The 23,752-nt window shown below is 53.9% G+C and overlaps 8 protein-coding genes across 8 annotated transcripts; 5 read left to right on the top strand and 3 right to left on the bottom strand.

The window, feature by feature from the left end:
* Positions 1 to 196: 196 nt before the first annotated feature.
* On the top strand, positions 197 to 1,564 carry erg20 (bifunctional (2E,6E)-farnesyl diphosphate synthase/dimethylallyltranstransferase). The gene is made up of 2 exons (XM_020205100.1): positions 197 to 425; positions 510 to 1,564. The coding sequence occupies exons 1-2, from the start codon at positions 306 to 308 to the stop codon at positions 1,431 to 1,433; spliced, it is 1,044 nt and encodes a 347-aa protein (XP_020056474.1). The 5' UTR covers positions 197 to 305; the 3' UTR covers positions 1,434 to 1,564.
* Positions 1,565 to 2,384: 820 nt separating this feature from the next.
* On the top strand, positions 2,385 to 4,493 carry ASPACDRAFT_13246 (arylsulfotransferase family protein; the record flags this gene model as incomplete). Its single annotated transcript, XM_020197124.1, has 3 exons — positions 2,385 to 2,748; positions 2,911 to 3,914; positions 3,972 to 4,493. Coding segments are annotated over 3 exons (1,890 nt in total), but the record flags the coding sequence as incomplete, so codon positions are not given.
* Positions 4,494 to 4,842: 349 nt separating this feature from the next.
* ASPACDRAFT_51951 (NMT1/THI5 family protein) lies at positions 4,843 to 6,045 on the bottom strand (the record flags this gene model as incomplete). The annotated part of the gene is made up of 4 exons (XM_020202552.1): positions 4,843 to 5,511; positions 5,568 to 5,717; positions 5,771 to 5,942; positions 6,011 to 6,045. 4 exons carry the CDS (start codon positions 6,043 to 6,045, stop codon positions 4,843 to 4,845), a joined length of 1,026 nt encoding a protein of 341 aa, XP_020056472.1.
* A 1,215-nt stretch (positions 6,046 to 7,260) lies between these two features.
* Positions 7,261 to 9,577, bottom strand: ASPACDRAFT_42714 (glycogen [starch] synthase; the record flags this gene model as incomplete). Its single annotated transcript, XM_020201141.1, has 4 exons — positions 7,261 to 7,378; positions 7,440 to 7,635; positions 7,694 to 9,056; positions 9,113 to 9,577. The coding sequence occupies 4 exons, from the start codon at positions 9,575 to 9,577 to the stop codon at positions 7,261 to 7,263; spliced, it is 2,142 nt and encodes a 713-aa protein (XP_020056471.1).
* Positions 9,578 to 11,439: 1,862 nt separating this feature from the next.
* ASPACDRAFT_78068 (uncharacterized protein) lies at positions 11,440 to 12,139 on the top strand. Its single transcript, XM_020205099.1, has one exon. It carries the CDS (start codon positions 11,475 to 11,477, stop codon positions 12,039 to 12,041), a length of 567 nt encoding a protein of 188 aa, XP_020056470.1. The 5' UTR covers positions 11,440 to 11,474; the 3' UTR covers positions 12,042 to 12,139.
* A 1,958-nt stretch (positions 12,140 to 14,097) lies between these two features.
* Positions 14,098 to 15,092, top strand: ASPACDRAFT_78067 (uncharacterized protein). The gene is made up of 4 exons (XM_020205098.1): positions 14,098 to 14,233; positions 14,320 to 14,445; positions 14,511 to 14,664; positions 14,736 to 15,092. The coding sequence occupies exons 3-4, from the start codon at positions 14,572 to 14,574 to the stop codon at positions 14,913 to 14,915; spliced, it is 273 nt and encodes a 90-aa protein (XP_020056469.1). The 5' UTR covers positions 14,098 to 14,233; positions 14,320 to 14,445; positions 14,511 to 14,571; the 3' UTR covers positions 14,916 to 15,092.
* Positions 15,093 to 15,403: 311 nt separating this feature from the next.
* On the bottom strand, positions 15,404 to 19,209 carry ASPACDRAFT_118061 (uncharacterized protein). Its single transcript, XM_020196133.1, has 3 exons — positions 18,755 to 19,209; positions 15,854 to 18,695; positions 15,404 to 15,800 (listed from the first exon to the last, which is right to left on the bottom strand). Exons 1-3 carry the CDS (start codon positions 18,972 to 18,974, stop codon positions 15,608 to 15,610), a joined length of 3,255 nt encoding a protein of 1,084 aa, XP_020056468.1. The 5' UTR covers positions 18,975 to 19,209; the 3' UTR covers positions 15,404 to 15,607.
* A 238-nt stretch (positions 19,210 to 19,447) lies between these two features.
* On the top strand, positions 19,448 to 22,106 carry ASPACDRAFT_1868607 (MCM DNA helicase complex subunit MCM5). Its single transcript, XM_020197920.1, has 4 exons — positions 19,448 to 19,644; positions 19,700 to 19,826; positions 19,889 to 21,294; positions 21,351 to 22,106. Exons 1-4 carry the CDS (start codon positions 19,508 to 19,510, stop codon positions 21,841 to 21,843), a joined length of 2,163 nt encoding a protein of 720 aa, XP_020056467.1. The 5' UTR covers positions 19,448 to 19,507; the 3' UTR covers positions 21,844 to 22,106.
* The last annotated feature ends 1,646 nt before the right edge of the window (positions 22,107 to 23,752 follow it).

Below are 23,752 nucleotides of genomic sequence, written 5' to 3'. Positions count from 1 at the left end.
TGGAATGGAGCCCGGGAGTAACTGGATTTCCCTTTTGGGCCAGCAGTATGCAAACACGGCAAACAGCGGGGCATCAACAAACAATAATTTACTCATAACTGCATTGGGCATTGATCTTGGCTCCAGGCTGGCTGTTGCTTTGTCTGTTTCCCCCCCCCGCCTTGCCCCCCTCTCTCTCCCCTCCTCCTCCCCCACTGTTTAACTATCGTTGTTGCGATTTTCTTTTTCTCTTCCTCTTCCTCTCTCCTTCTCTCCCCTCTCCCCTTTCCCTCCTCACTCGCTGTTCACAGTGATACTTTTGCACAATGCCTTCCACCACCAGCCGTGCCTCTTTTGAGGCTATCTTCCCCACAATTCGCGATGATCTCCTGAACTCTGCGAAGCAGTACAACTTGCCCCAGAATGCGCTCGAATGGTTCGAGAAGGTTTGTCGGCCAGCCGAACACCCAACCTTTGTCGTGATACATTACAGGAGAAATCACTAACACGTTTTTCTGCCTCGCGCATAGAACCTCAATGTCAACGTTCCTGGTGGAAAACTCAACCGCGGTCTTTCCGTCCCCGATACCGCTTTGGCTCTCCTGAAGCAGCCCCTGAGCGAAGAGCAGTTCAAGCACTTGAGCATGCTCGGCTGGCTCACGGAGCTGCTCCAGGCTTTCTTCCTGGTCAGCGACGACATCATGGACAGCTCCATCACCCGCCGTGGCCAGCCCTGCTGGTACCGTCACGACGGCGTCGGCCTGATCGCGATCAACGACGCCTTCCTGCTCGAGTCCGGCATCTACATCATCCTCAAGAAATACTTCCGCTCCCACCCCGCCTACATTAACCTTGTCGAGCTGTTCCACGAGATCACCTACCAGACCGAGCTGGGCCAGTTGTGCGATCTGATCACCGCCCCCGAGGACAATGTCAACCTGGACAACTTCTCCATGGAGAAGTACATGTTCATTGTCACCTACAAGACCGCGTACTACAGCTTCTACCTCCCCGTGGCGCTGGCCCTGCACTACCTCCAGCTCGCGACCCCCGAGAACCTCCGTCAGGCCCACGACATCCTGATCCCTCTGGGTCAGTACTTCCAGGTCCAGGACGACTACCTTGACGCCTATGGTGACCCCGCCGTCATCGGCAAGATCGGCACCGACATCCAGGACAACAAGTGCTCCTGGCTGGTGAACCAGGCCATCCAGCGTTGCACCGCGGAGCAGCGTAAGGTGCTCGACGCCGCGTACGGTCGCAAGGACAGCGAGCAGGAGGCCAAGGTCAAGGCTCTCTACAAGGAGCTCGACCTGGAGAAGGTCTACCTGGAGTACGAGGAGAAGGTGGTGGGCGAGCTGCGCGGCAAGATCGACAGCATCAACGAGGCCGAGGGCTTGAAGAAGGAGGTCTTCGAGGCCTTCCTGTCCAAAATCTACAAGCGTAGCAAGTAAACGGTCGGACGAACGATACCCCTTCTAACCATCGCGACACTTCTTCGTCTATCTTTTAATAGTGCATACATACCCCATCAAGATAGATTAGCTAAACTACCAGAGAAGATACAGCATACATTGTGATTTACTGCCGTATGATGGTATTGTAATCTGCTTTTTCTGTCTGAGGACGCCGCGTTATCAGTAATCAGGACATACGCTCGGATTTAGCCGCCCTTGAGAGGGAGACCTGTCAGTTTTGCGCCTGGAGCAAAACAGACCCAAACACCAGGGCCAACCTCTTGCCTTACTTGAACTCATCTACCGACATTGATCCCCAAATCGAACGCATTTCATGAGGAGTAACAACCTCACGTGAGAAGAATGGGAATATTTTTATCGATACTAAGTAAGGATTCGTCATCCCCTCAACCTAGAGAACCAACGACCAGTCACACGTCCAGTGGAGAAACGCATTGCCCAACGGCAACCACTCATCTCCAACGCGTGGACCACATCACACCATCATGTATCATTCACCATGCACCATGCTTTTTGGCACTTTTCACATTCCGGGTACGGAGTACACATATAATACATATCGCAAGATACTCATTCTATCACTCCAAGTGGGCCCCCCCCCTTATCCTCGGGGCACGGATGGCAGCCAACCGATTTTCAACCGCCCGCCACAGTGTGGATCTTCCGCCGGTGTTTATGAAGATCGAAGATCCGCCTCGATTTCGGCTTGAGCTCCTCCCTTCCTGTGACCTCTGCCTCTCAGACGGTCTGGATATGCGACTCTGAGCCCTCTCTTCTGTCTTTGACGCTACCGCCCCGCAGCTCAATGCCCCGTATCCCCTAGCGACAATCATGCCGTTGACGCAAGGCAGCACCCACCCCCTCCCAACTTCCCTCCTACTGTCACTGTCACTGCCACTGCTACTGCTACTGCTACTACTACCACCAGCGGCGGTCCTCGCAGATGAAGGCCCCTACAACCAATCACAACTCTACGACCAAGGCCGCATGGGCTCGTGGCCCACGGAGCTCTTCCGGTCGACCACGACCGTCGGGCTGGCCGTGAACTGGGTGCAGACCAGCCCGCGCTGCAAGGTCGCCGGGGAGTACTACCTGCTCGCGCCGCGGGGCGCCAGCGTCCACCGTCCGGGGCCCATGATCCTCGACCCCGACGGCCACCTGGTGTGGACCCGGGAGTACGGGCAGACGTACAACCTGAACGTGCAGCGGTACCGGGGCCAGGAGTATCTGACCTTCTGGGTGGGGAGCGACGCCGATGTTGGGCATGGGAGGGGCACGTATTTTATGGTATGTTTTGCTTTCTTTTCTGTCTTTGTCTTGCGGGTTAGATAGTAGTGTTGGGTCATTCTCCAGCGGGGGGGTGGGGGGGGGGGGGTTTACATGAACGAATATTCTAAATATTTATGCGCGGCATATTGGCCCGGAATAAAGCTAGACTCCTCGTATCAAGAAGCGTATAGATTCACGGCGGCGCGGAACCTCCCCGGGGACCTGCACGAGTTCCACATCACGCACGACGACACGGCCCTGCTGACCAGCTACGACCGGCGGCGCGCCGACCTCTCGCGGGTGGCCGACGAGACCGGCCGGGTCGGCCCCGTGGACGGCTGGATCTGGGAGGGGACGTTCCAGGAGGTCGAGATCGAGACGGGCCGGCTACTCTTCGAGTGGCACGCCTCGGAGCATTTCGCCTTCGAGGATGTCGAGCGCGGCCGCGAGGCCGGGCAGGGCGCCTCCGCGGCCGACCCCTGGGACTTCTTCCACATCAACAGCGTCGACAAGGACCGGCGCGGCAACTACCTCGTCTCCGCGCGGTACGCCAACTGTCTGAGCTACGTCGACGGGCGCACGGGCGAGATCCTGTGGCGGCTGGGCGGGAAGAGGAATAACTTCACCGATCTCACCTCCCCCGCGGCCGCGGCATCATCGTTCGGGGAACCAGCAGGCCCCGGCCCCGGCCCCGGCCCCGCCACGAACTTCACCTGGCAACACCACGCCCGCTTCCGCGACAACGACACCGCCCTCACCCTCTTCGACAACGCCTCGCGCGGCCTCGGCGCCCCCGCCCGCACCTCCCGCGGCCTGTACCTGGATCTCGACCAGAGGGACCTCACCGTCCGCCTCCGCCACCAGTACTGGAACGCCCCGGACCAGGCCCTCAGCAGCCAGAGCCAGGGCAGCCTGCAGCTCCTGCCCAACGGCAACGTGCTGATCGGCTACGGCTGGAACGCCGCCTGGACCGAGTTCTCCCGCGCCGGCGAGCCCCTCTGCCATGTGCACTTCGGTCCCCAGCGCGAGTTCGGCCTCGGCAATATCCTCTCCTACCGCGTGTTCAAGCACCCCTGGCGTGGGGCCCCGCGCACACGCCCGGATTTTGAGGTGTATCGGTATCGGGCCGCGGCGAGTTGGAATGGGGCTACGGAGGTGGTGGCGTGGGGGCTGGAGGGGACGGATGATGTTTCTGCTGAGCGGCAGCAGCAGCAGCAGCAGCAGCAGGGGCAAATGGGAGAAGAGGGGGATGGTGGTGGTGGGAGTGGGAGGGCCGTCGCCGCCTTTGCGAGAGTCATAACCGTGCCTAAGGTGGGGTTTGAGACTGTGATCCCTATCCCGGAGGATGCGACTGCGTACAGGTATCTCCGCGTGCTGGCGCTGAATGCCTCGGGCCATGTGCTGAGTGCGTCGAGGCTTGCGCGCTGGGATCCGACGGCTGAGGAGGCGGTTGTGGTCTCTGGCGCGGATGGAGATGAGGACGATGGACTAGGGCGGTTTGGCACTAAGGGGAGGACAGCTGTGGTCGGGCTCTTGGGTTGTGCGCTGCTCCTCGTTGTCGCTGTTTGTCTCGTGCGCCGACTCGGATTCCTGTCCCGGAGGTCTGCGCTCCGTCGGGTGGATGGTCGGGAGCGGGGAGGCTTCCAGCCCTTGAAACGCTGGGACGCGGAGGACGAGGGGAGTTTGAGCGATGTTGAAGGTGGGGAGGGGGTGGAACTCTCGACTCTGTTGGGACATCACCGGATAGGCTCTCTTCCGGACAGAGAGGATGAAGATCATCGAAGCAGGAACATGAGACCCGGGGTGCAGGTGTAATTCATCAGATTGCTTTTAAGACTGGCAAGCAATGTTTGAGCGACTTTATCACCTTCAATAGAGTGTAGAATGCATATGCTATGATAGTTTGGGACAACTTTGTTCATGAGATACGACCAAATCACTACGTGGGCCAGGTAACAAGCTACACTTCTCCTGCAGACTGTTCAAAAAGAGCCTAGGCTCGAGAATTATTCATTTCGTAACGACTGCATAGCTAGCTGAGACCGCTAGCCTGATAATTTCAGTGAAACTTGCTCACAGGCAACAATTGCCTTTGTTCAGCTAGGCAACGAGTAACTCAAGCAGAGGCCACTTGCAACCGGCGGAAACCGCCCTGATCAGCCACCTCCTTCTGCAATGCAGCCATGCGCTTCTGATCGCCCAGTGGGTCGGTGGAATCGGCATCCAATTCCCAGGACAGGAACTCATTGGTGTAGTTCGCCTGGAAGCCCGCGTCCAAGATTCCCAACCGCTTGCCGTAGTTGGTGACCTTGTTCCAGTCGCGCTGGACGTTCTTGAGGTCGCGGCTGAAGTACGCGAACGACCGTTCGAAGATCTGCCGGTTAACCGGGGTGCCCATGATGGGCTTCATGGCGATGTACTCCTCGAAGGCCTGGGCGGGCTCAGCAAGGACGTACTCGGTGGCACGCTTGACAGCATTCATGAACTTGCGAACGCGCTCGCCGTTGGCAGCCAGGAAGGCGTCGTTGGCGATGTACAGGATGGAACAGAAGCAGCAACAGCCAAGCTCCGCAAGCTGATCGATGCGCAGCATCTGCACGTCGGTGCGCGGGCGCTTCTGGCTCGCCAGCCAGTCGGCCAGTTCGACCATCTGCACGTTCTCGAGACCAATTCCCGCGTCGATTGTGCCCTCGATGATCGCTTTGGTCACGTTCATGCCGCAGCGCACAGCGGTGTAGTCGTCCGCCGTCATGCCGTAGTACTTGGTCAACTCATCGATTTGGATCTATGATCACCAGTTAGCGTAGGGCAAGGGAGGGATATGGTCTGTATTGTACGCACCTTGCCGAACTCGCCGACATAGCCAATCCTCTTACCCGTCAAAGAGCGGAAGTCTTCGGTGATCCCGCTACCCTTTAGGTAAATGACACCAGTGAACGGCTCATCAAGGAGAGAGCCGATCGAGGTGACAGGGAAGTTGCGAGCTTTGGCCTGATCTCAATGGTTAGCAGCCAGCAGGAGCTGTTGATCTGGGGAGCACATACGGCCAGAGTGTGGATCATGGCTTTGAAACCCATGTCAACCTTGCCACTGCCGATAATCTCGGTGACATCGGAGGGGTCATTGGGTTCGAGCAGAGCAACCTTGAGGCCCTCCTCCTTGAAGAAGCCTTTGCTCTGCGCAAGGTAAAGGGGGGCGTGGTACGGAGTCGCGTGCCTTGAAACACAACATATTTAGCAGGGATCCCACATATAAGGCTGCCTGTAAGAATTATCAATGCGTACCAGTTGGTCAGGAAGGTGATCTTGTCAGTAGACATCTTGGCACAGAGTTCAAGTCAAGATCAAAGTACTGGACATTGTCAGCAATGGGGAGACGAGGCTCCCCTTTCCATCTGGTGTAAAGGGGTATGGAACAATCAATGCCACGCATGTCCTTTCGCTAGTATTATCTAGATCAAGTTATGACAGTATAATCTCAGAACGACCGAGTCCCTGCCCGATCCAGAGAGGAGGACGGAGACTCGAGTCGAACACCTGTCATGCGCGAGCTGTGACTGCCATTATACTAGTACGATACCTTGATCCGTCTGAACCCCTAGCGAGAAGACTCGGAAAGTCATCCTGATTGCGTAGCTTCATTGTGAGTCGTACCAGACGATAGTGTACGGTGGAGTTGGAGGTTTAAATTGAGGGTTTGGAGAGTGGAATGAGGAGGATGAAAGGTAGAAGAGAAGAGAAGAGAAGAGGAAGAGAGAGGGGAAAGGAAGTATAAGTAGGAGAGAGGGAGGGGAGGGAAGGGAAGGGAGGGGAACAGGGAAACTGATGTGGAAACCCCCACCACCACCACCACCACCACCACCATCACATGTACAGCACGTATTGTGCTGCCATACTACCACTACCTTCTCACCGAAGCGCGACTCTCCGCTCACCAGCGATAATCCCAAAGTCTAATTGGGCTGGATCTCTCAATGTCTCAATGATCCTGGCTGGTGCTGATCCTCTCGCAGCTCCCCGCTCCGAAGACCCGCACCACAACTCTCCTTCTCTGTCCATTAATCCATTAAATGACTCAACCTCTTGGCGTCTCGAGGACAATCACCACTGTGAACTCACTCCCCTCCGGTCTCGGACTAGAACGCATGTGCAGCAGTTCTCCCTCCATGTTTATCACCAGGTGCTACCAGGGAGATACTGGCTATGAACAGAATGGTTCAGTGCATTCGAAGTATCTAATCTTCAATCTGTTAAGTGACTGAGTAGAGAGGATGTACAATCGAGGCATGCGAAGGAGAGGGCACATATCAATATTAAACAAAGGGGTGAAAAGAACCAAACTAAGAGAGCACGGTAAACGGAACGATGCGCTGTATTCAGGACCTACGAATCGAGACATTTCGACAATAGTCAAAACTGCAAGTATGCTGAGACGAGGCAAAGGACTGGCACAAAATGCAACAACTACATAACAATGTGTTTCACATGAAGGAAAGAAGTACTTGGGGGTCGGTTGGTATCGTATAGACAATCAATCATGCATCACCATTCAACGAAAGCCGGTCGAGCGGGGAGGCAGGCCGATCGGTGGCTTTCTTCGTTCGGAGAGTAAGAGGGAAGTAGTGGTCATCTGGCTCTTCTTCCTCGCTGGTCCTGTGTATTGAAAACTTGTTAGCGACTACATGTTCTCCAAAATTATCAGGGCTCGACTTACGGAAGTCGCCACGCAACATAGTCCTCCGTGCTGAGGCCTTCCTTGACCTCCTGGAGGGAGGCAAAGTCTCCCGGGGTCATCATTCCAGACCGGTCTCTTGGGGATCCAGGAACAGAGAGGGGTCGCGAGATCTTCTGCTCTGTGCCCCCGATGATATCGTAAACATCCTCTCCGTTTTCAAACGACGAAGGGTAAGCTGCACATGCTGATCAGTACCTGATAGTGAGTGACCAAGTAACGAGGGAAATACACACCTCTCCGCAGAGCAAGCTGCCGGGCCTTGACGTATTCCAAACCCATCCGTTTCCAATCCAAAAGATCGCTCAATCTCTCGGTCCGGTTTCTCTGGTTGATCCGCTGTCGCCGGCTTTTTTGAGTAAAGTTCAACATAAAGTCCGTAAGCTGGTTCACAGAGTCATCCACCCCTTTCATGCGACGGTCCACAATATAGATACCGTAGTCGGACGAGTTCTCGATCAATTCCTCCATATAGCAACCGAAACCAGAAAGGTTGGTGGTGATGCTAGGAACGCCCATCACTGTACACTCGGCAGGGGTGTATCCCCACGGCTCGTAATAAGAGGGGAAAACTCCAAGGTGGGTGCCGCGCACAAAGTCATCATAGTCAAGCGGCAGCACTGGGTTGGAGGAGTTCAGGAACTCAGGATGGAAGACCACTTTGACTCGGTCCGACGAGTGGTTAAATAACTGCACCCGACGGATTTGGTTCAGAATTGGGTCTTCATGGTCATTAACCATATTGTGGGTAACGATAGGCGGCAGGCCGTGGCGCTTCATGGCAAAAAGCCGACGGCGCAAAAGAACGCGATCTTGACTCGTAATCAGGTCCTTCTCGTCCGGCATGTTGTCGCCCTCTTTCCATGCCAAAGAGCGCTCATACATGCGCTTGCCAATGCCCTGCTCGATGTTATGGATGGTCTCCCGAAGCGACTTCACGACAGCTTGGCCCTTCAGCGACTCCACAGTGAGGGATGAAGTCTGAGCAGGCATGATGATGAAGGCGACGACCGTTGTCTTTGATCCGCTCGCCTTGAGGCGGTGGTTGAGACGCGCCAGACTTTCGATGAACATATCCACACCTTTGTTGCGGAACTCATAGCGACCGGCAGTAAAGACATACAGAGTGTTGTCGAGATCGAAGTCGTTGTGGCCGTAGAAATGCCCACGAACGAAGTCATTGATCTTCTCCTTCGATTGCGAGTGCAGATTCTGGAACTCATGGACAGCTGAGAACTTCTTCACATTCAGTCCGTTCGGTAGCACACCATCGGGCTTCCGCTTGAGCAAGTGCTCGCTTTCGAAGGCAGTGATGTGAGAGACGGTTGTGAAGACATCGGCCGTGTGAGCTGCAGCCCGCTCGATACAGTATCGATGGTAGATGCCACGCTTACCAGCCTCTGCATCGACGTCAAAGTGCTGCAGGTTGTTGTAGAAGTCCACCGACCCTGCGCATAGATAGCGACCGAGCAATGTGGCGTGGGTTGTGAAGATCGTGGTTAGGTCCATATGGCGCCTCTTCGTCAAAGGAAGGGCAACACCAGCAAGCCACTCATGGAAATGAGCCACAACTGCTTTGCGGCGTTCGTGTGCGATGAACTACAACACTTGGTTAACACTTTCCATTATGCTTGTGGGGTTTCTCAGTCGCATACTTCACCCAGGAACCATGCTACCAAGTAGCCAAACACAATGGTCTCATTCGTTTCGGTATCTCCTGCGGGAGAGGGAATTCCGGCCGTATTCCACAGGTCTCCCTTCCACTCGTCCAAGTACTTGTAACCAGTTGAAGTGTCAATGAGTAGCACACGAGGGGCACCTTCAATCAGCCAGCGGCCATAGACAATCTCAATGCCACGCTCTTTCATGGACTGGATTGTCTCAATCAGTCGAGGGTTCGATGGAGTCAGTTCCTCGACCTCAACCGCTGCGGAGGCTCGGTTGAGCGGTCCGATCAGGGTGTATCGTTCACCATACTCGGCGGTGGTGACGGGAGCTTTAGACTTGAGGACGGAGTAGATACCTCCCACCCGATTGGCGACCTCAGTTGCGATCTCAAAGAGCAGGTGGTTGCGAACATCTCGCTTGGGAGGATCTTGACCGTTGTCTTCGCTCGCCATTGTGCGCCGAAAGAGCTGTGTGGGTGCAATAAAGCGGGTGCGGAGGAAGCTCTAACGATAAGCTGGAGAGAAAGAGAATCCGACGATGAGCTACTTAAACTCACGTCAACTCTCTCTTGGTGATGGAATGGGAGGGGTTTGGGGGGAGGAAAGAGGGGAAGAAATGTAGAGAGAAGAGTAAAGAAGTAAAGAAAAAAAAGAAGAAGAAAAGAGAGAGAAGAAAATCTCCAGGAGAAGGTGATGGTGACGTGCGGGGAGAAATACAAGGTGGGTGGCGGGGGGAGGAAGAGGGAGGGAAACAGGCAGGCTTGCTGCTGCTACTACTACTACTAGTATACTAGTAGTACCGTACAGGACGGAGTTCAAGGTCCAATACGGAGTTCACAACCGCTAACCTGCCAGGTGAAATCCTGTCATTTCCTTATTTGAGAGGTTGCTAGGGACAATTTAAAAACCCCCCCAGCACAGGGAGGGGAAGGGCAGAAATTAGCTTCCTTTCCCTTCATTTCCTACTACCCTTCATTCAATTCTAGTAACTAAGATATCCTTCGTGTTGTGTCTCTGTCGAGCTCACCGGGAGCAGGTTGGGCTAACAGCTGAACTAAACTAAAGGTTGGCGTTGCACGGACGCATCCCCAGTTCTGGCCTCGGCCTCTTCTGGAGAATCTCTGGAGTGCTTCGAAGCTTGGAAGAGGGACCCCCGGCTAATGACAACCCCCGGTTGGTCCCGTCAATTGCAGAATCATCCGACCGGATGATGATCCGTGGAAAGCGTTGCAACAAGACCACTCCATCGAAGCTCAGACTTACGTTACTCAAGAAAGTGGTAGTGAGTGCTGCTGCTGCTGCTGCTGCCGCCGTCTGCGAGTTTTACGTTTTGTTGCCTCCTCCCGAACAAGGATAGGGGAATAGGGGGCTGGTCTCATTTGTTCATTTTACGTGACACACACAAGGGAACGATCGATTTCCGCCATGGTCGAGCGAAGGAGGGGGTGAACGAGGAGGCAAGCGATGATCTCGTATCAGGGAAAATCCCCCCATCCCAATGGATGTCCCCATTAGCAATTGTAACGGTGTCGTTCCTTTTCTTTTATCTTTTTTTTTTTTTATTTTGGTTCCCCTCTCTCAACAGCGTATGAATTATACCGTACCTCAAAAACCAAAGTTTGTCTCCGCTTGGCTCCGGCAGCCGGATTAGGTAAAAAACTGGGTAAATCTGGGCAAATCTGGGGAAAGCTGCTTTGTACCCTGACGTCACCGTCCACCCGCCCACCGCCTCACGGTCCTCGCTTGCCAATCGTGCCGTCTTGTTGTTTTTAATCTGATGCAGAGCAGCCACCCCTCGTGCTGCAAATCTTCCATGCTGACGGCACTCATGCGCCATCCAAGCCTACTGTGTTCTCCTCTCTCGTACCTTTTTCTTCCGAGCGACAAACAATAGCATTCGTGGTCACCAGTTCGCGCAATTGAGTTCGCCATGATTTACTTCCAACTCATACACTCCCGAAACTCGCTCTTACCGCTCCGTCTTGGATCTTCAGATCTTCAGTAACAAGACATTTAACAATGCCATGGCTGCTCCTCAGCTGGATCGACTGGAAATGTCCTACGCGGCATCTCTATCGCATCATTCAGTGAATTGCGCGGTAGGCGCTGTGCCAGGAGTGACTTGAGATTCTCCAATGTTTCTACCTCAGTGGATCGCCATTGCTCTTCATTTCCTATACATCTGATCTTTGGCCTTCTAGTGAGTGATTCGAGTCGCATCTCAGCCTCGCAGGCAGAGCCCATAACCCTCTTCCCCTCATCCCCGCCCCCGCTTGCCACCAACGCCGGATCATCGTCCTCCATACCAACCTCCACTTATATCCACTTTGCCATCGATCAAGATTAAGCCATGCCTATGAAGCAAATTCAGAGCCACTTTCGGGGCCTTATGTCGAAATCAAATTGTCGAGCACCGTGGAGAGCCCTACAGGGGCTCTGGAAGTCCTTCCAGAAATCGAGCGAACCTCCTACGCCTCAACCGGACATCAAACAGGTTAACAATCGTGTATCGCCCGACTCGCAGGCCATCAACTATAACGGCATCTCTGCCCTCGTCGAAGGCGGTTACATGCACGTACCCCCACAAAGGCTCGTTGTTGTCAATCCTGACCCGGAGTCCGAACCTGCGGACAGTATCCGCTCGCTAAGACCGTTCCTCTCATCTACAATGCGATCGAGCTCTTATACCCACTCTCTGACCTCCACGCGAAGCACTCGTCCAGAGAGTCGCCTGTCGAGCGTCGATACCAGAGCCACGAGTATTTTGTCCGAGTCCCAAGAGAGCTCTTTGTCGTTCGACTTGAACCACGAGGAGGTCGATTTATTCTACCATATCATTTTCAACGGACTGAGGGTCCAGATCAGCCGCAACCGAGTGCCCCAGGCGCTAGGCTGTCTACCTGACAGGTCTGATTAGTTTAGGGCGGTGTTGGGCGTTTTGGATCCAAACTAGGCCCCGGCGTGGTTTTAGTCGGTGGAATGCATTAGCTTGGATTTGGTTCTCGTTACGTCGTCAGATACCCTTGCATACTGGAGTTTAAGGTCCACTTTGAATTGGATGCAATTACCAGATTAGTATTAAGTAAAGATCTCAGTTCGTTACACGTAGGGCCTCGGCCAGTTCCGGAGCAGCAAACAAGCCCAAGTCATCTATGAGTGTCCATCATCTCCGCGGCCGCGTTATCCTCGCTGTCCTGATGCCCCTCACCATTTCCTCGATCTGGAAGATTCCTCTAAAGAGCACCTTCAGCTCTTCCGTCTCGACCTTCTTAACTTTTTTGCTAGCGGCAATCTAACCAGATCTTTCATAGTGCCAATATAGCTTGTCAGCTTGATTTCTGGGGGCCCCAGCTTCATCGCATTCACCGTCTCCGAATGCCTTCATTTGCCCACGATCCTAGTAGTCATTGAAATGACCCCTCTTTCTCCGCACACCCAAACCAAAGAACCAAAATAGTAACTATGCCCGCTTGCGCTTACCTCTTGTCAAGATAGACCTTCTACTTGTCATCGCAGTTCACAGTACTAGGTAGTTGTTCTGGCCAACGCTGCGACCGGCCCGCCCTCCGCCGCACGAGCTACCTACTCCGAATGGCCCCATCCATCAACAATCCAGACCTGCCTAGCATCCTCACTAACCCCTCCTCCAAGCCTTGACATTGACAGACAACAACTACACCACCACCACCACCCAGCCCCCGGCCTTGGCCATGGCCATAGCCATGGCCTTGACCTTTCCCCGTCCCCCGCCATCGCCTCGTCCTGCTCGCAAAAGCGCAATGGCCATCCATGATCCGACCGAGACTGAAATCGTTGTTCCCCGGTGCGCGCGCAATCCCCACGGATCACGATCCCGATCGCTTTTCCCATTCCCCCACCCAAGCCGTTTGCGGTATCGGTAAAGCGCCCTCCGTACCGTACCGTCCACGGTCAACGTAACCAAGACCAGGGCCATCATCGCCCACTTGGCACCCGTCGCCTGTCGCCTGTTACTCGGGAAACCTGACCACCGCTACGTGCGTACTCCGTGTTTTTCGCCCTGGTTCATCCCGAGCTAAGACGGTTGCGTGAGCGGAGATGAAGAGGATGTGTGAGACCGGGGTCGGAGCCGGTCGCTTGCCGTTGCGATCATACCGTGTACCGGGTTCCTTTCGTTTTGGAGCCGAGGGTGCGCGGGAAGTGGAGCCCCGGGGTTGGGGGGTTTAACAGGTTATGAGGGAGCGGGCTGGTCGGTGATGCGGTGATGTGAATTGGTCGGAGGGGTTGGAAATTACGGTCGTTGTGGTTGGGTTGTCATTGGGGGTTGGGTCTGGATGGGAGGGAGGGAGAAGACAGAGAGGGGGAAGGGGAGCTGCTGTTGGGGTTGGATTGTGATCATGGCTTGTGTTCTTGTGGGTTGTCAGCTGGAATGGTTGTATTGTCGTCAGTTATATATCACTGGGTGGTGGGTATGTTGAAGCTTGGGGGTTGTGTAGTTCCCGTTGTCTGGTATTTGACACTTCTTGATAATACAAGGTGAGACTTCACGGGTTTCTGTGTCGCAAATATGGAGGGTATTGGGAAAACAGCTGGAACAAAAAGAGACACAGAAGAACGGAGGATGGTGGGTGATACTACATGTAGACCAGAAGTTTGAATCTCAACCGAAAAAACGGCACGGGTGCTAACTGGCCATCTTGGGTCTGGACCTTGAGTCCGGACAATCTGCCTGGTTCAATACCAAAGGGAAGCATCGCAGCCCTCAGCAACTAGCGGTAACAATTCTTCCGATCTTTTGATGAAATATCGGTGTGCTAACCTTAACATGAAGATATCCAGATCCAAGATCATTGAGATCTAGATCAAATCGAAGGGCTCTCAAAGGATCCCGTCAGTGTAACCCGACCCTTTTTCCAGCTGCAGGAAACCCGATCCTCGGATTCCCGCCTCCAATTCCGGATCCCGTGCTGTGCACTGCGACTTAGACACTTTCCGCTCGCCAGCCTACGACCGCATCAGTCACGCAGATAGTCGACCCTCAATTGAATGCGCAATGAAGTTGAAATGTTAGCATGTCTTATCCCTCGCCGATCACTACCATGTCCAACACGCAGCGAAGAAAATGGAAGAGTGAGTGAGAGAAGTGACTGTACCTGATCTCAGACCGGGTCCCATGAAGTCATTGGGTGGGGATAATGACTTCATGATGCTGTCAGCACTCGACGTGCTCATCCCAGAATCAATGAACACATCACCACCAGACTCAACATATAAGATCCCTTGCTTTCCTTACCGTCTTCATCACAATCACAAGACAACGACTACGAAACTCGCAACCTACAGTAAGTCATCGCACGACTCGCCCACTGTCAAAGCAGCAACCAAGCTAACCCGATCCCAACCCCAGCAACCAAACCATCTACCTCTCTACCTTTTTCAACCACCACCACCACAAACCCACACACAAAATGCCTCGCGGAGCTGAATACGACGACGGTGTCCCTCACAGCGACAACGCTATCGAGGCTGGCCAGACCAAGGTCCACGGCACCAACCCTGATGTATGCCGTCCCCTTTCTCTTCTGTTTTTGTATACACAACGTCGAACGAGCAACCACTAACCTCCGGAAAGAACGACACCCTCAGCCGCGCCCAGCGCACCGCCCCCCTCCCCGAAGAATCTGGCCAGTCCAGCGGCTTCCTCAGCGCCCAGGGCAGCTCCGGCCCCAACAAGTACGGCAGCGGCAAGGGTGGCCACGAGCCCAAAACCCTCGGCGAGAAGAAGGGGCTCGGTGCCCTGCCCGGCCAGTAGATTGATGGCTGCATGACCAGAAACTTTTCTGATTGCATTGGAGTTCGGGGGATGATGATACGTTTTTACAAAACAGCTTACAAATGATGCGGTTGCGGGGGGATATATGATATCCTGCTTTTGTATGATATACTTTTTCTGGTTCCACTCATGAGGTGTGGATGGTGATGATGATTGTTCGTCTGGCTACGATGACAGGTGCCTACTGGTTAGGGCTTAAATTAATGGACTTTTTTTGTTCATTGGGTATTCTTACTCTTATTCTGGGGGATGGGTTGTGGGAAAGGGTAGTACATAAAGTAATTGTAGATCAAACTATTTTCGAGTGCCTACACTGGCGTAGGATGTTGCGGCTTTGGCCTTGGAATTGAGTTTGCGCAGTTGGAGTATTGTTTACGGGAAGGTATATGACAGAGTTATGCTAAGAAGGTGTACTTGACTGGGCCTGGACAGGGGTGGTTCTAGACTTTCAAAGAGGAATTTATGTAGGTGCATGAATTAAGTATATATATAGAAGAAATGGCTCACTGGAGCTGCTGCTCGAGAAAGCGAAAGTATGTCTCCCGACTGCACTTCTATGTACGCTAAACGAACAGTCAATGAGGTCAGACAGCCTCACGCCTCCATACACTGAGCAATGGGACCTGAGCCGAGGGATCGATACAAGACGAATGTATAGACTAGCCAGACAGCTACTTCTGGCTCCGGCCAGTGTCAGTGGTCTCGGACGACCCCTTCGATGAACTTCCGTCGACCGGGCTGGACTCGCGTGGCTCCGTGACAAGGCTTTTCTGTTGCACCAGCTCCAAGAGTCGCTGGCCCAGGTCGCCAAAGCCGTCGATCTTGCTCAGCTTGCTTTGGAAGTGCTCCGCATCACGTTGTAACCTAAAAGCTTGTGTTAGCTGCGTCCGTCTTCTAGAAGGGAGTTCATATCTTACCGTTGCTTGGCCGCCTCCGAAGTCACCTTGACCTCGTCAAAGGCTTTCGTCCACTGCTCGCGGTAACTCTTGAACACAGGATCCATGATCATCATGACGGTCATGTCGGGAAGGTGCTTGCTCAGCACCCGATGCAAGGTGCCCGTCTCCTTGGCCAGCGTCTCCATGTATGGGCTCACAGTGGTGGATCCAGCAGAAGCATCCCAGTCGATCTTTTTCATGGCATTCACGTGGATGGCAGATCGTGACCCCATGATGTCAACCAGTTTCTCATGGATGCCGTTCTGGTGCTCCTGATACAGCCGCTTCACTTTGTCGAACTCGCCCAGCAGCGGAATCGAGGGCGCGTGTCGGCGGACAAACTCGCGGACATAGGGAACCAGCGCAATGATGAAGCTGAGTGCCTGCGAGGATAGAGCCAGGTGTTTCGTGGTGATGTTCTTTAGGCCCGCACTTCTCGTGGCGCCAGCACCCAGGATCAGCTGCGAAGACCGAGAGTTGAACAGCTTCAATGACTCCAGAAGCCCGGGTGCAATGTCCTGCATCATACTGGGAATATTCGCCATGAGGAACTGGAACTCTTCGATGCTCCTCATCATCGCCACCCCGGATTCGGTGAGAATGTACTTCTGCTCGTCGATCACCGCACTCCGCAGCTTCTCCTTACCCGTACCATTGGTTATGAACGGCGCTGTAGGTTTCGGTTCCTGGTGTCCGTTTGAGGACAGCCAAATTTTGGATGCATCTGTCCAGAGCTCGATATCTCGCGTACTTGCGCTAAGTATCCGGTCCAGGATAGCGTTCTCATCCTCTCCGAAGTCCCGTGCGTCCCATTTGTCAGAATCCATAACTTCGACAATGCGGCGCCGTTGGCTGTCGCCAAACCGGTTGATGTAATCTCGAATTTGATTTCCCACAACCGTTTTCAATGCGGCGCCGCCTCTACCGGAGATAGCCTCACATTCGTCCGCAAAGAGTCGGTTCAGTGTAAAGTACTTGAGGAAGTCTTCCATCGGTAACTGAGATGTCTGTTCCGAGCGAACTTTCAGGACCTTAACAACTTGAGACTGAGCAATGTCAACCGCTTGGCCAAGAAGACTGGACATGTCCAGAACCTGTAGAATCTCATCTTGCGCCATGAGGGCCGCAGTCCTCTCTGCTTCCAAGGCCGGAGTCGTCGGGCCTTGCGGGTTTGGGCTTGGGGGACCGGACCGCACACCCAACGAGACAGGGTTTCCCAATCCACTGGCGATATCCAGAAGAACTTTGACTTGAACACTGAGTCTTCTCAAAGATTCACTGATCCCAGTGTATACCTTGGCTAGCATTTCATACGAATCCTGAGCGTCCAAGGCGCGGAGGTTGCGCGCAAGGATCGACGACTTTTCTTGTTGACTAAGCTGTTGGGATTTGTGCGTGGACACTGACACCACTGATTCACTGTCGTCGTCGCTGGAGCTGGGCATATGCTTGCGGATAAGACTCTTCATCTCGCGTAGAACCGCTGTCTTGAAGGAAGTCGCTGCAGGTGTTGTGTGGCGTACACGAGCAAGACCAGTGAGATGCATGCGCAGTTTCGACCGCAGTTGCTCATCAAAATTCATATAAGCGGGAGATTGCGCGGCGCCGGAGCGTGCACCGCGTTGTCGCTGGAAAGAGAATCCCCATCGCTGTAGCGTAGCATCTAGCGGTACATTCTCAACGTGCTGTCTCAGGTCGCCGAGAAGGTCACTTAAGAAACGGCTCTCGTAGCCGCTACCAATTCGAGATCTCAGTTGGTCCAAGTCCTCAGACGCACCTTCGAGCGCTTTCAGTCGCCGTAAGTCGACCGTCCTCCTCGAATGTTGCTGTTCTTCGTTTGTCTTTAATAGACTTGCAGCCTGTTCCCCCGTCATCAATTTCTCCACCTCTTCAAGGCCATCGGCAGCCTCCTCGATGTTACCATTCTCGACAAGCGCTTCACATCGGGAAACTGACTCGACCACATCGCGGAGCTGTGCCACGGCATCCGCCAGCATACGTACATTTTCCCTCCGTCGCCGCAGATTCACAATCTTGAGACCTCCTAAAGCCATCTCACGGTCAATCTTCTGTAGGTCCTTCCGCAAGACTTGGATACGTTTCACCGAGTCGGCGGCTTCTGCATGCAGCTCTCGCAAAGACCCGAGTGCGGTAAAGAAAGATTTAGAAGCCGTGGAGATAGAAGAGATCAGGTGAATTTCCACGGTGTCCATGTACCATGAAAGCTTTTCTTGCAATATAGCATTCGTAGCGAGGGCCTTCCTCCCCGTGGCAGCTGACTCCACGGCGGCTCCATTCTCCGATTTGTCTTTGGAAGTTATGATTCCAGACTTCTCCGACACCACATCAAACGTTCGCGGATTCTCGAGACGGAAGTCATCCTCGAAATATACTGTGGGGATTGTGGACAAGGGAGTAACGGCTTGACCCCGACCACGGCCAGCGTATGACCGCCTCCTGCCCCGCGTATCATATGGAGAGGTCGCTCGAGAGTGATTCGATAGAGTTGACGGTCGGCGTTCCCGCGATGCAGGAGCCAAAGAGTCCGAATCTTCCGGCTTCGGTGAGGCCTTGCCCCCTGCCCGCACTAATTGCGATTCCTGCTCTGTATTGCTTTCTTTGGCTTGCTGGAAGGCATCATACAACGATCCAACTTGAGAGAGATATGATTCGAACGCTTTAGAGTCCACATGTGGGATATTGGTCAAGGTAACAGGAGGAATGTCACGAGTCGTCGGAGGTTTGTATCCGGCGGTGCCAACAGCGGTATGAGGCACAAGACCCGTGCGGACAATCGGAGGCTGCAGGAGAGTAGAGATTGCTGTCGTTGAGAAATGAGGTTAACCTTCAGTGTTCGAAGTATAGTAAAATGGGTCGTACCATTCTGTCCAGATTCAGCGATAGACCCATGGCGGCTGGAGGGATCCAGAATTCCCCCAATACTTGCGATCGAGCTTGCGGTTGATCCTCTCCTTAAGGGGTATCTTTGTGATGAGATCCGAGGGGATTCGATCTGTGTAAATGAGAGCTGAGATAGAGAAGGAGTGGAGGCGCCTGAGGCCAAGCTGTCAATCGACTTCCGGGGACTGGCAGAGGACATATTGATGCCGATTTGGCGACTGACAAGTCCCGCGGTCACCGTGCTGTTGGAAGGGAACACTATGTGAACATGACAAGTGGACAGTTGTGGTTTAGCAAGAAAGAGACCGCCAGCAGTACACTAACAAGCAGTGTTCACCACTGGGAACCAGGATTGAACAGCAAGAGAGGGCAAGCTTGGAGCAAATTGGAAGCAATTGACTCTTGCTGCAACGTCACCCAGCTGCATCTGATACGGGGGGGGTGGGTTCATGATAGCTCGAACCCGATCGGGTAAGGCGCCAGGCCCCGGGAATGAGGGATGACAAAGACCCATCCGAGCCCCCTCGGAACCCGGGGCTTGGTTGTTCCGTGACTTAATTGATCTTTGCCTTAGGCCAAAACCACTTAACGCGTAAAAGCCGGCGCGACGCGTTCCATTCGTGTGCCGTTGCTCAGGAAGATATTTGCAGTTTCTCCTCGCAACGGGATACACCGAAAACCTACACACCTCATCACAACTGCCACCCCACTCTTGTCACTGCCGTCACCACCATGGATAGACGCACCCCCTACACTCTGAGCGTCCTCGCTCCCAGCGTCGATGGTGTCGATGACTCTCGCAGTCAGATCCAAGCGAAATTGAGGGAATTCGTCTTGGAATTTCAGTTGGATAATGCATTTATCTATCGGTATGTTGACGCCGCCGTCTTGTAGCCACATTTTGATATTGACTTGCCATCGCAGTGACCAATTGAGACAAAATGTCCTGGTCAAGCAATACTATTGCGACATTGATATTGCACACATGATCTCATATAACGAGGAGCTGGCCCACAAGCTCACCACCGAGCCTGCAAACATCATCCCCCTCGTAAGCCCATCGATTCCTCCTTAGGTCGAGACAGCTCTAATCAGTACTTCTACCCACTTCAGTTCGAGTCAGCCCTTCAAGAATGTACTCGACGCATTGTATATCCCTCCCAAAGAGACGTCGAACTCCCACCTCATCAGCTCTTGCTCCACTCGTCCGCAACACATATCTCGATCCGAGACCTCAACGCTACTAATATCTCGCATCTCGTGCGGATCCCGGGCATCGTTATTGGCGCCTCGACGATATCGTCCAAAGCTACCCAGATGCATCTCCGATGCAAAAACTGTGGTTATACCGAAAATCTCACGGTTGAGGGTGGATTCGCAGGGATGCAGCTCCCCAGAAAATGTGGCCGTGAAAGGCAGCCAGGCGATCCTGACTCGGAGCCGTGCCCGCTCGACCCATATGTTGTTTCGCACGAGAAGTGCCACTTCGTCGATCAGCAAGTCCTGAAGCTGCAGGAGGCGCCTGATCAGGTTCCTGTGGGTGAACTTCCTCGCCACGTCCTCATCTCTGCCGATCGCTACCTCGCCAACCGAGTTGTACCTGGTTCTCGTTGCACAGTCATGGGCATTTTCTCAATCTATCAATCGTCGAAAGGCGGAAAGAAGGACGGAGCAGTCGCCATCCGCAACCCCTATCTGCGGGCGGTCGGTATCAGCACGGATCTCGACCACACTGCCAAGGGCAATGCTATTTTCTCCGAGGAAGAAGAACAAGAGTTTCTGCAACTCAGTCGTCGTCCAGATCTGTATGACGCCTTGGCACGAAGTATCGCCCCGTCGATCTACGGAAACCTGGATATCAAGAAAGCTATTGTCTGTCTGCTGATGGGTGGCTCGAAGAAGATTCTTCCCGATGGGATGAAACTTCGTGGTGATATCAACGTCCTCATGCTTGGTGATCCCGGTACCGCTAAGTCGCAACTACTCAAGTTCACAGAGAAGGTATCGCCAATTGCAATCTATACCTCCGGTAAGGGTTCGTCCGCGGCGGGTTTGACTGCTTCCGTACAACGTGACCACGTTACGCGCGAGTTCTACCTGGAAGGAGGTGCCATGGTGCTCGCCGACGGCGGAGTTGTCTGTATCGACGAGTTCGATAAGATGAGAGACGAAGATCGTGTCGCTATCCACGAAGCTATGGAACAACAGACTATCTCGATCGCCAAGGCCGGTATCACCACGATCCTCAACTCCCGTACGTCTGTCTTGGCTGCAGCCAACCCCATCTTCGGTCGTTATGATGATCTGAAGACCCCGGGCGAGAACATCGATTTCCAGACTACTATCTTGTCGCGTTTCGATATGATCTTCATTGTGCGGGATGACCACGAGCGCAGCCGCGACGAAAGCATCGCCAGACACGTCATGGGTGTTCACATGGGTGGACGAGGCATTGAAGAACAGATCGAAGCGGAGATCCCCTTGGAGAAGATGAAGCGGTATATCAGCTACTGTCGCACGTATGTTACCACCGCCCTTTCGAATGCTATGCATAGAGATACTAACAGTGCCCCAGCCGTTGCGCACCTCGCCTGTCCGATGAAGCAGCCGAAAAGCTGTCTTCACACTTTGTCACGATCCGGAAGCAGGTCCACCGTCACGAAGTCGACGCTGGCACTCGGTCGTCCATCCCCATCACCGTTCGTCAACTCGAGGCCATTGTGCGTATCACTGAATCGCTAGCTAAATTGAGCCTGTCGCCCATCGCAACGGAGGCCCATGTCGACGAAGCCATCCGCCTCTTCTTGGCCTCGACCATGGACGCGGTCAACCAGGGTGAGGGCCAGGGAAGCAAGGAGATGATGGAAGAAGCCAGCAAGATCGAAGACGAATTGAAGCGCCGTCTCCCCATCGGCTGGAGCACGAGCCTGGCGACGTTGAAACGCGAGTTCGTGGAAGGTAGAGGATACACCGAACAAGCCCTCCATCGCGCTCTGGTGGTCATGCAACGCCGGGATACCGTTCAGATCCGCTCGGGTGGAACCCAGGTGTATCGACACGGTGTGTAATGTCTCTCTGCCTTTCCTTCTGGCCTCTGGGTCTCTCACTCTCTCGGTTTGACGTCCAGTGACACGGTCATGACTGCTTGCTGCTTTTCTGATTATGATACTTTCTTTTTGGCGGAGTCTCGTTTACATACCAAATTGGGTTTCGGGCACAGCGAGGATGAACGGTGTACGGCGCAGGTGTTGTTTTTCTCCCAATCTACGAGAACCCTATCTATTTAGAACAATCAATATAACGCACATAATAACTAAGACAAGCGCTCCGCATCATGATTAGAAGCCTCTGTATCTTTTGGACGCATTGGCAAGATACTTCGAGTTATAACTCGTCAGTGGAGCTCGCGACATGCGAGGGTGGAGCTTGACTGTCTTGGAAATGCTCGAGTGTTCTTCTCAACCCCACGGGCGAGCCCAATGACAGCTGCAGTGAGAGCGCACACCGAACCGGGGAAGATTGTAAAGGGGGCAGGGCAGCCGGCGGGGTTTGTATCATAGTGCAGCACCTTGTACTCGTACTTGATAATGCAAGGTTGCCAATTAGCCCGACTCGCGGGTCAAGAACGTCTCTTGTTGCCTGGGCCGACTACAACCTACACGTATTGGGGGTTGTTCAGCATGCACAGTCCTGGTGTGTCGAGTGTGCTTGGGTCCCCACGTCGCTCAACTCCCCAATCTCTGAAGACTTCGAGGGGAGGGGGTGTTCGTGGCTTTGATAATTCATCACTAGGGATCATACCACACCAGACACATGCTGCGCGGCTAGAACTACCCAAGACTGCACATCATTAGACTACTGCTACTAAGCTTCCAGTGGTTCTGGGCTCATCCATCCTGCTGCAGCAATATAAAGAGGGTGCTCCCCGCAGCCAGTCATGACAGTACCCTTTCATTACGGTCAGTACCTGAGTCGAGAAGCCGGATTTCCCCATGCGGCGGCGCCGTGGCAACCTTGAGACGAAGCCATCAGCAGCAGGCGACCCGCATGAGTATGTATGTATGTATGTCACAGCCAATCCTCGAGGGCAGAGGGGCGGTGGTGGTTCGTCACTAACTGTCGCGAAGAATGGAATGTGAAGTGCCGCCACCACACTGCCATGGCAGGGCAGATAGCCCATACTGAGTATAAAGCACATGCGTCGCCCCCCGACGGCCGGCGGGAACCATAAAAAGAAACGCCCCTGAGGAATGCTTCACAGATCTTTCTTGGTCAGTCTGGCTGGTTCAGGGGTATTCCTGTTCCGGCGCGTAGCAACGTACATAGTTGCCCTTGAATATGGGGGGGGGGCGAGGTGAGATGAAATGTCAAGTGGTGAGTGATAATTATAGAACGTTAGGTGGGAGGGAAGCTCGAGGTGCAGCGAGTAAGGATCTTTTTAGGGGGCTGTCCGTGTTTCAGCGGTAATGCAACCGAGACTTCGGGGAGAGGTTGAAACTGGTGGTGCTAGGTGCTAGGTGCTAGGTGAGGAGAGGGACTGTATGGTGGCCGTGGGAAATATACTACGGAAGATGAGGATGGGATGATGGGCTGGTATCTAGCCGCCGGCAATAGTGCCGCAATCAAGGGATGCAGCTGCAACTGGTGAAACATTGGGATGGAGCCGATGTCGACGTGGTCCACTATTGACGGACACGCGACAGAGTTGCCAAGCCAGCGAGCGCTATGGAGCAGCAGAAGGAGTGGAGGAGGAGAAATGGTGGTGAAGACGCGACGAGACGACAAAGGAAGGGGGTCGTGATGGGCAACGCGTTGAAGGGATGGGGGGGGAGGGGGATGGACAGAAAAGAAGATCAGTGGGGGCTACGGTGGTTTCCAGGTTGTGCAACCATCGTGAGGGACTGATTGACTTCATCATGCTTAAGATTTCTGTAGAAGTAATGTTTAAATCCACTAGATCAATGGAGAAGTTAAGTT

This window comes from Aspergillus aculeatus (assembly GCF_001890905.1).
Source record: "Aspergillus aculeatus ATCC 16872 unplaced genomic scaffold ASPACscaffold_7, whole genome shotgun sequence".
Lineage (NCBI taxonomy): Eukaryota > Fungi > Ascomycota > Eurotiomycetes > Eurotiales > Aspergillaceae > Aspergillus > Aspergillus aculeatus.
The sequence above is the reverse complement of the archived record's forward strand: the minus strand, read 5'-3'. Positions and strand labels throughout refer to the sequence as shown.

Coding starts and splice junctions, on each gene's coding strand:
- ASPACDRAFT_118061 (XM_020196133.1), bottom strand. CDS start 18,974: ATGTCCTCTGCCAGTCCCCGGAAGTCGATTGACAGCTTGGCCTCAGGC. Junction 18,696..18,754: donor CGCTGAATCTGGACAGAATG/GTACGACCCATT, acceptor TCTCAACGACAG/CAATCTCTACTCTCCTGCAG. Junction 15,801..15,853: donor TCGGAGGCGGCCAAGCAACG/GTAAGATATGAA, acceptor ACAAGCTTTTAG/GTTACAACGTGATGCGGAGC.
- ASPACDRAFT_78067 (XM_020205098.1), top strand. CDS start 14,572: ATGCCTCGCGGAGCTGAATACGACGACGGTGTCCCTCACAGCGACAAC. Junction 14,665..14,735: donor TCCACGGCACCAACCCTGAT/GTATGCCGTCCC, acceptor ACCTCCGGAAAG/AACGACACCCTCAGCCGCGC.
- ASPACDRAFT_1868607 (XM_020197920.1), top strand. CDS start 19,508: ATGGATAGACGCACCCCCTACACTCTGAGCGTCCTCGCTCCCAGCGTC. Junction 19,645..19,699: donor GATAATGCATTTATCTATCG/GTATGTTGACGC, acceptor TTGCCATCGCAG/TGACCAATTGAGACAAAATG. Junction 19,827..19,888: donor CTGCAAACATCATCCCCCTC/GTAAGCCCATCG, acceptor TACCCACTTCAG/TTCGAGTCAGCCCTTCAAGA.
- erg20 (XM_020205100.1), top strand. CDS start 306: ATGCCTTCCACCACCAGCCGTGCCTCTTTTGAGGCTATCTTCCCCACA. Junction 426..509: donor CGCTCGAATGGTTCGAGAAG/GTTTGTCGGCCA, acceptor CCTCGCGCATAG/AACCTCAATGTCAACGTTCC.
- ASPACDRAFT_78068 (XM_020205099.1), top strand. CDS start 11,475: ATGCCTATGAAGCAAATTCAGAGCCACTTTCGGGGCCTTATGTCGAAA.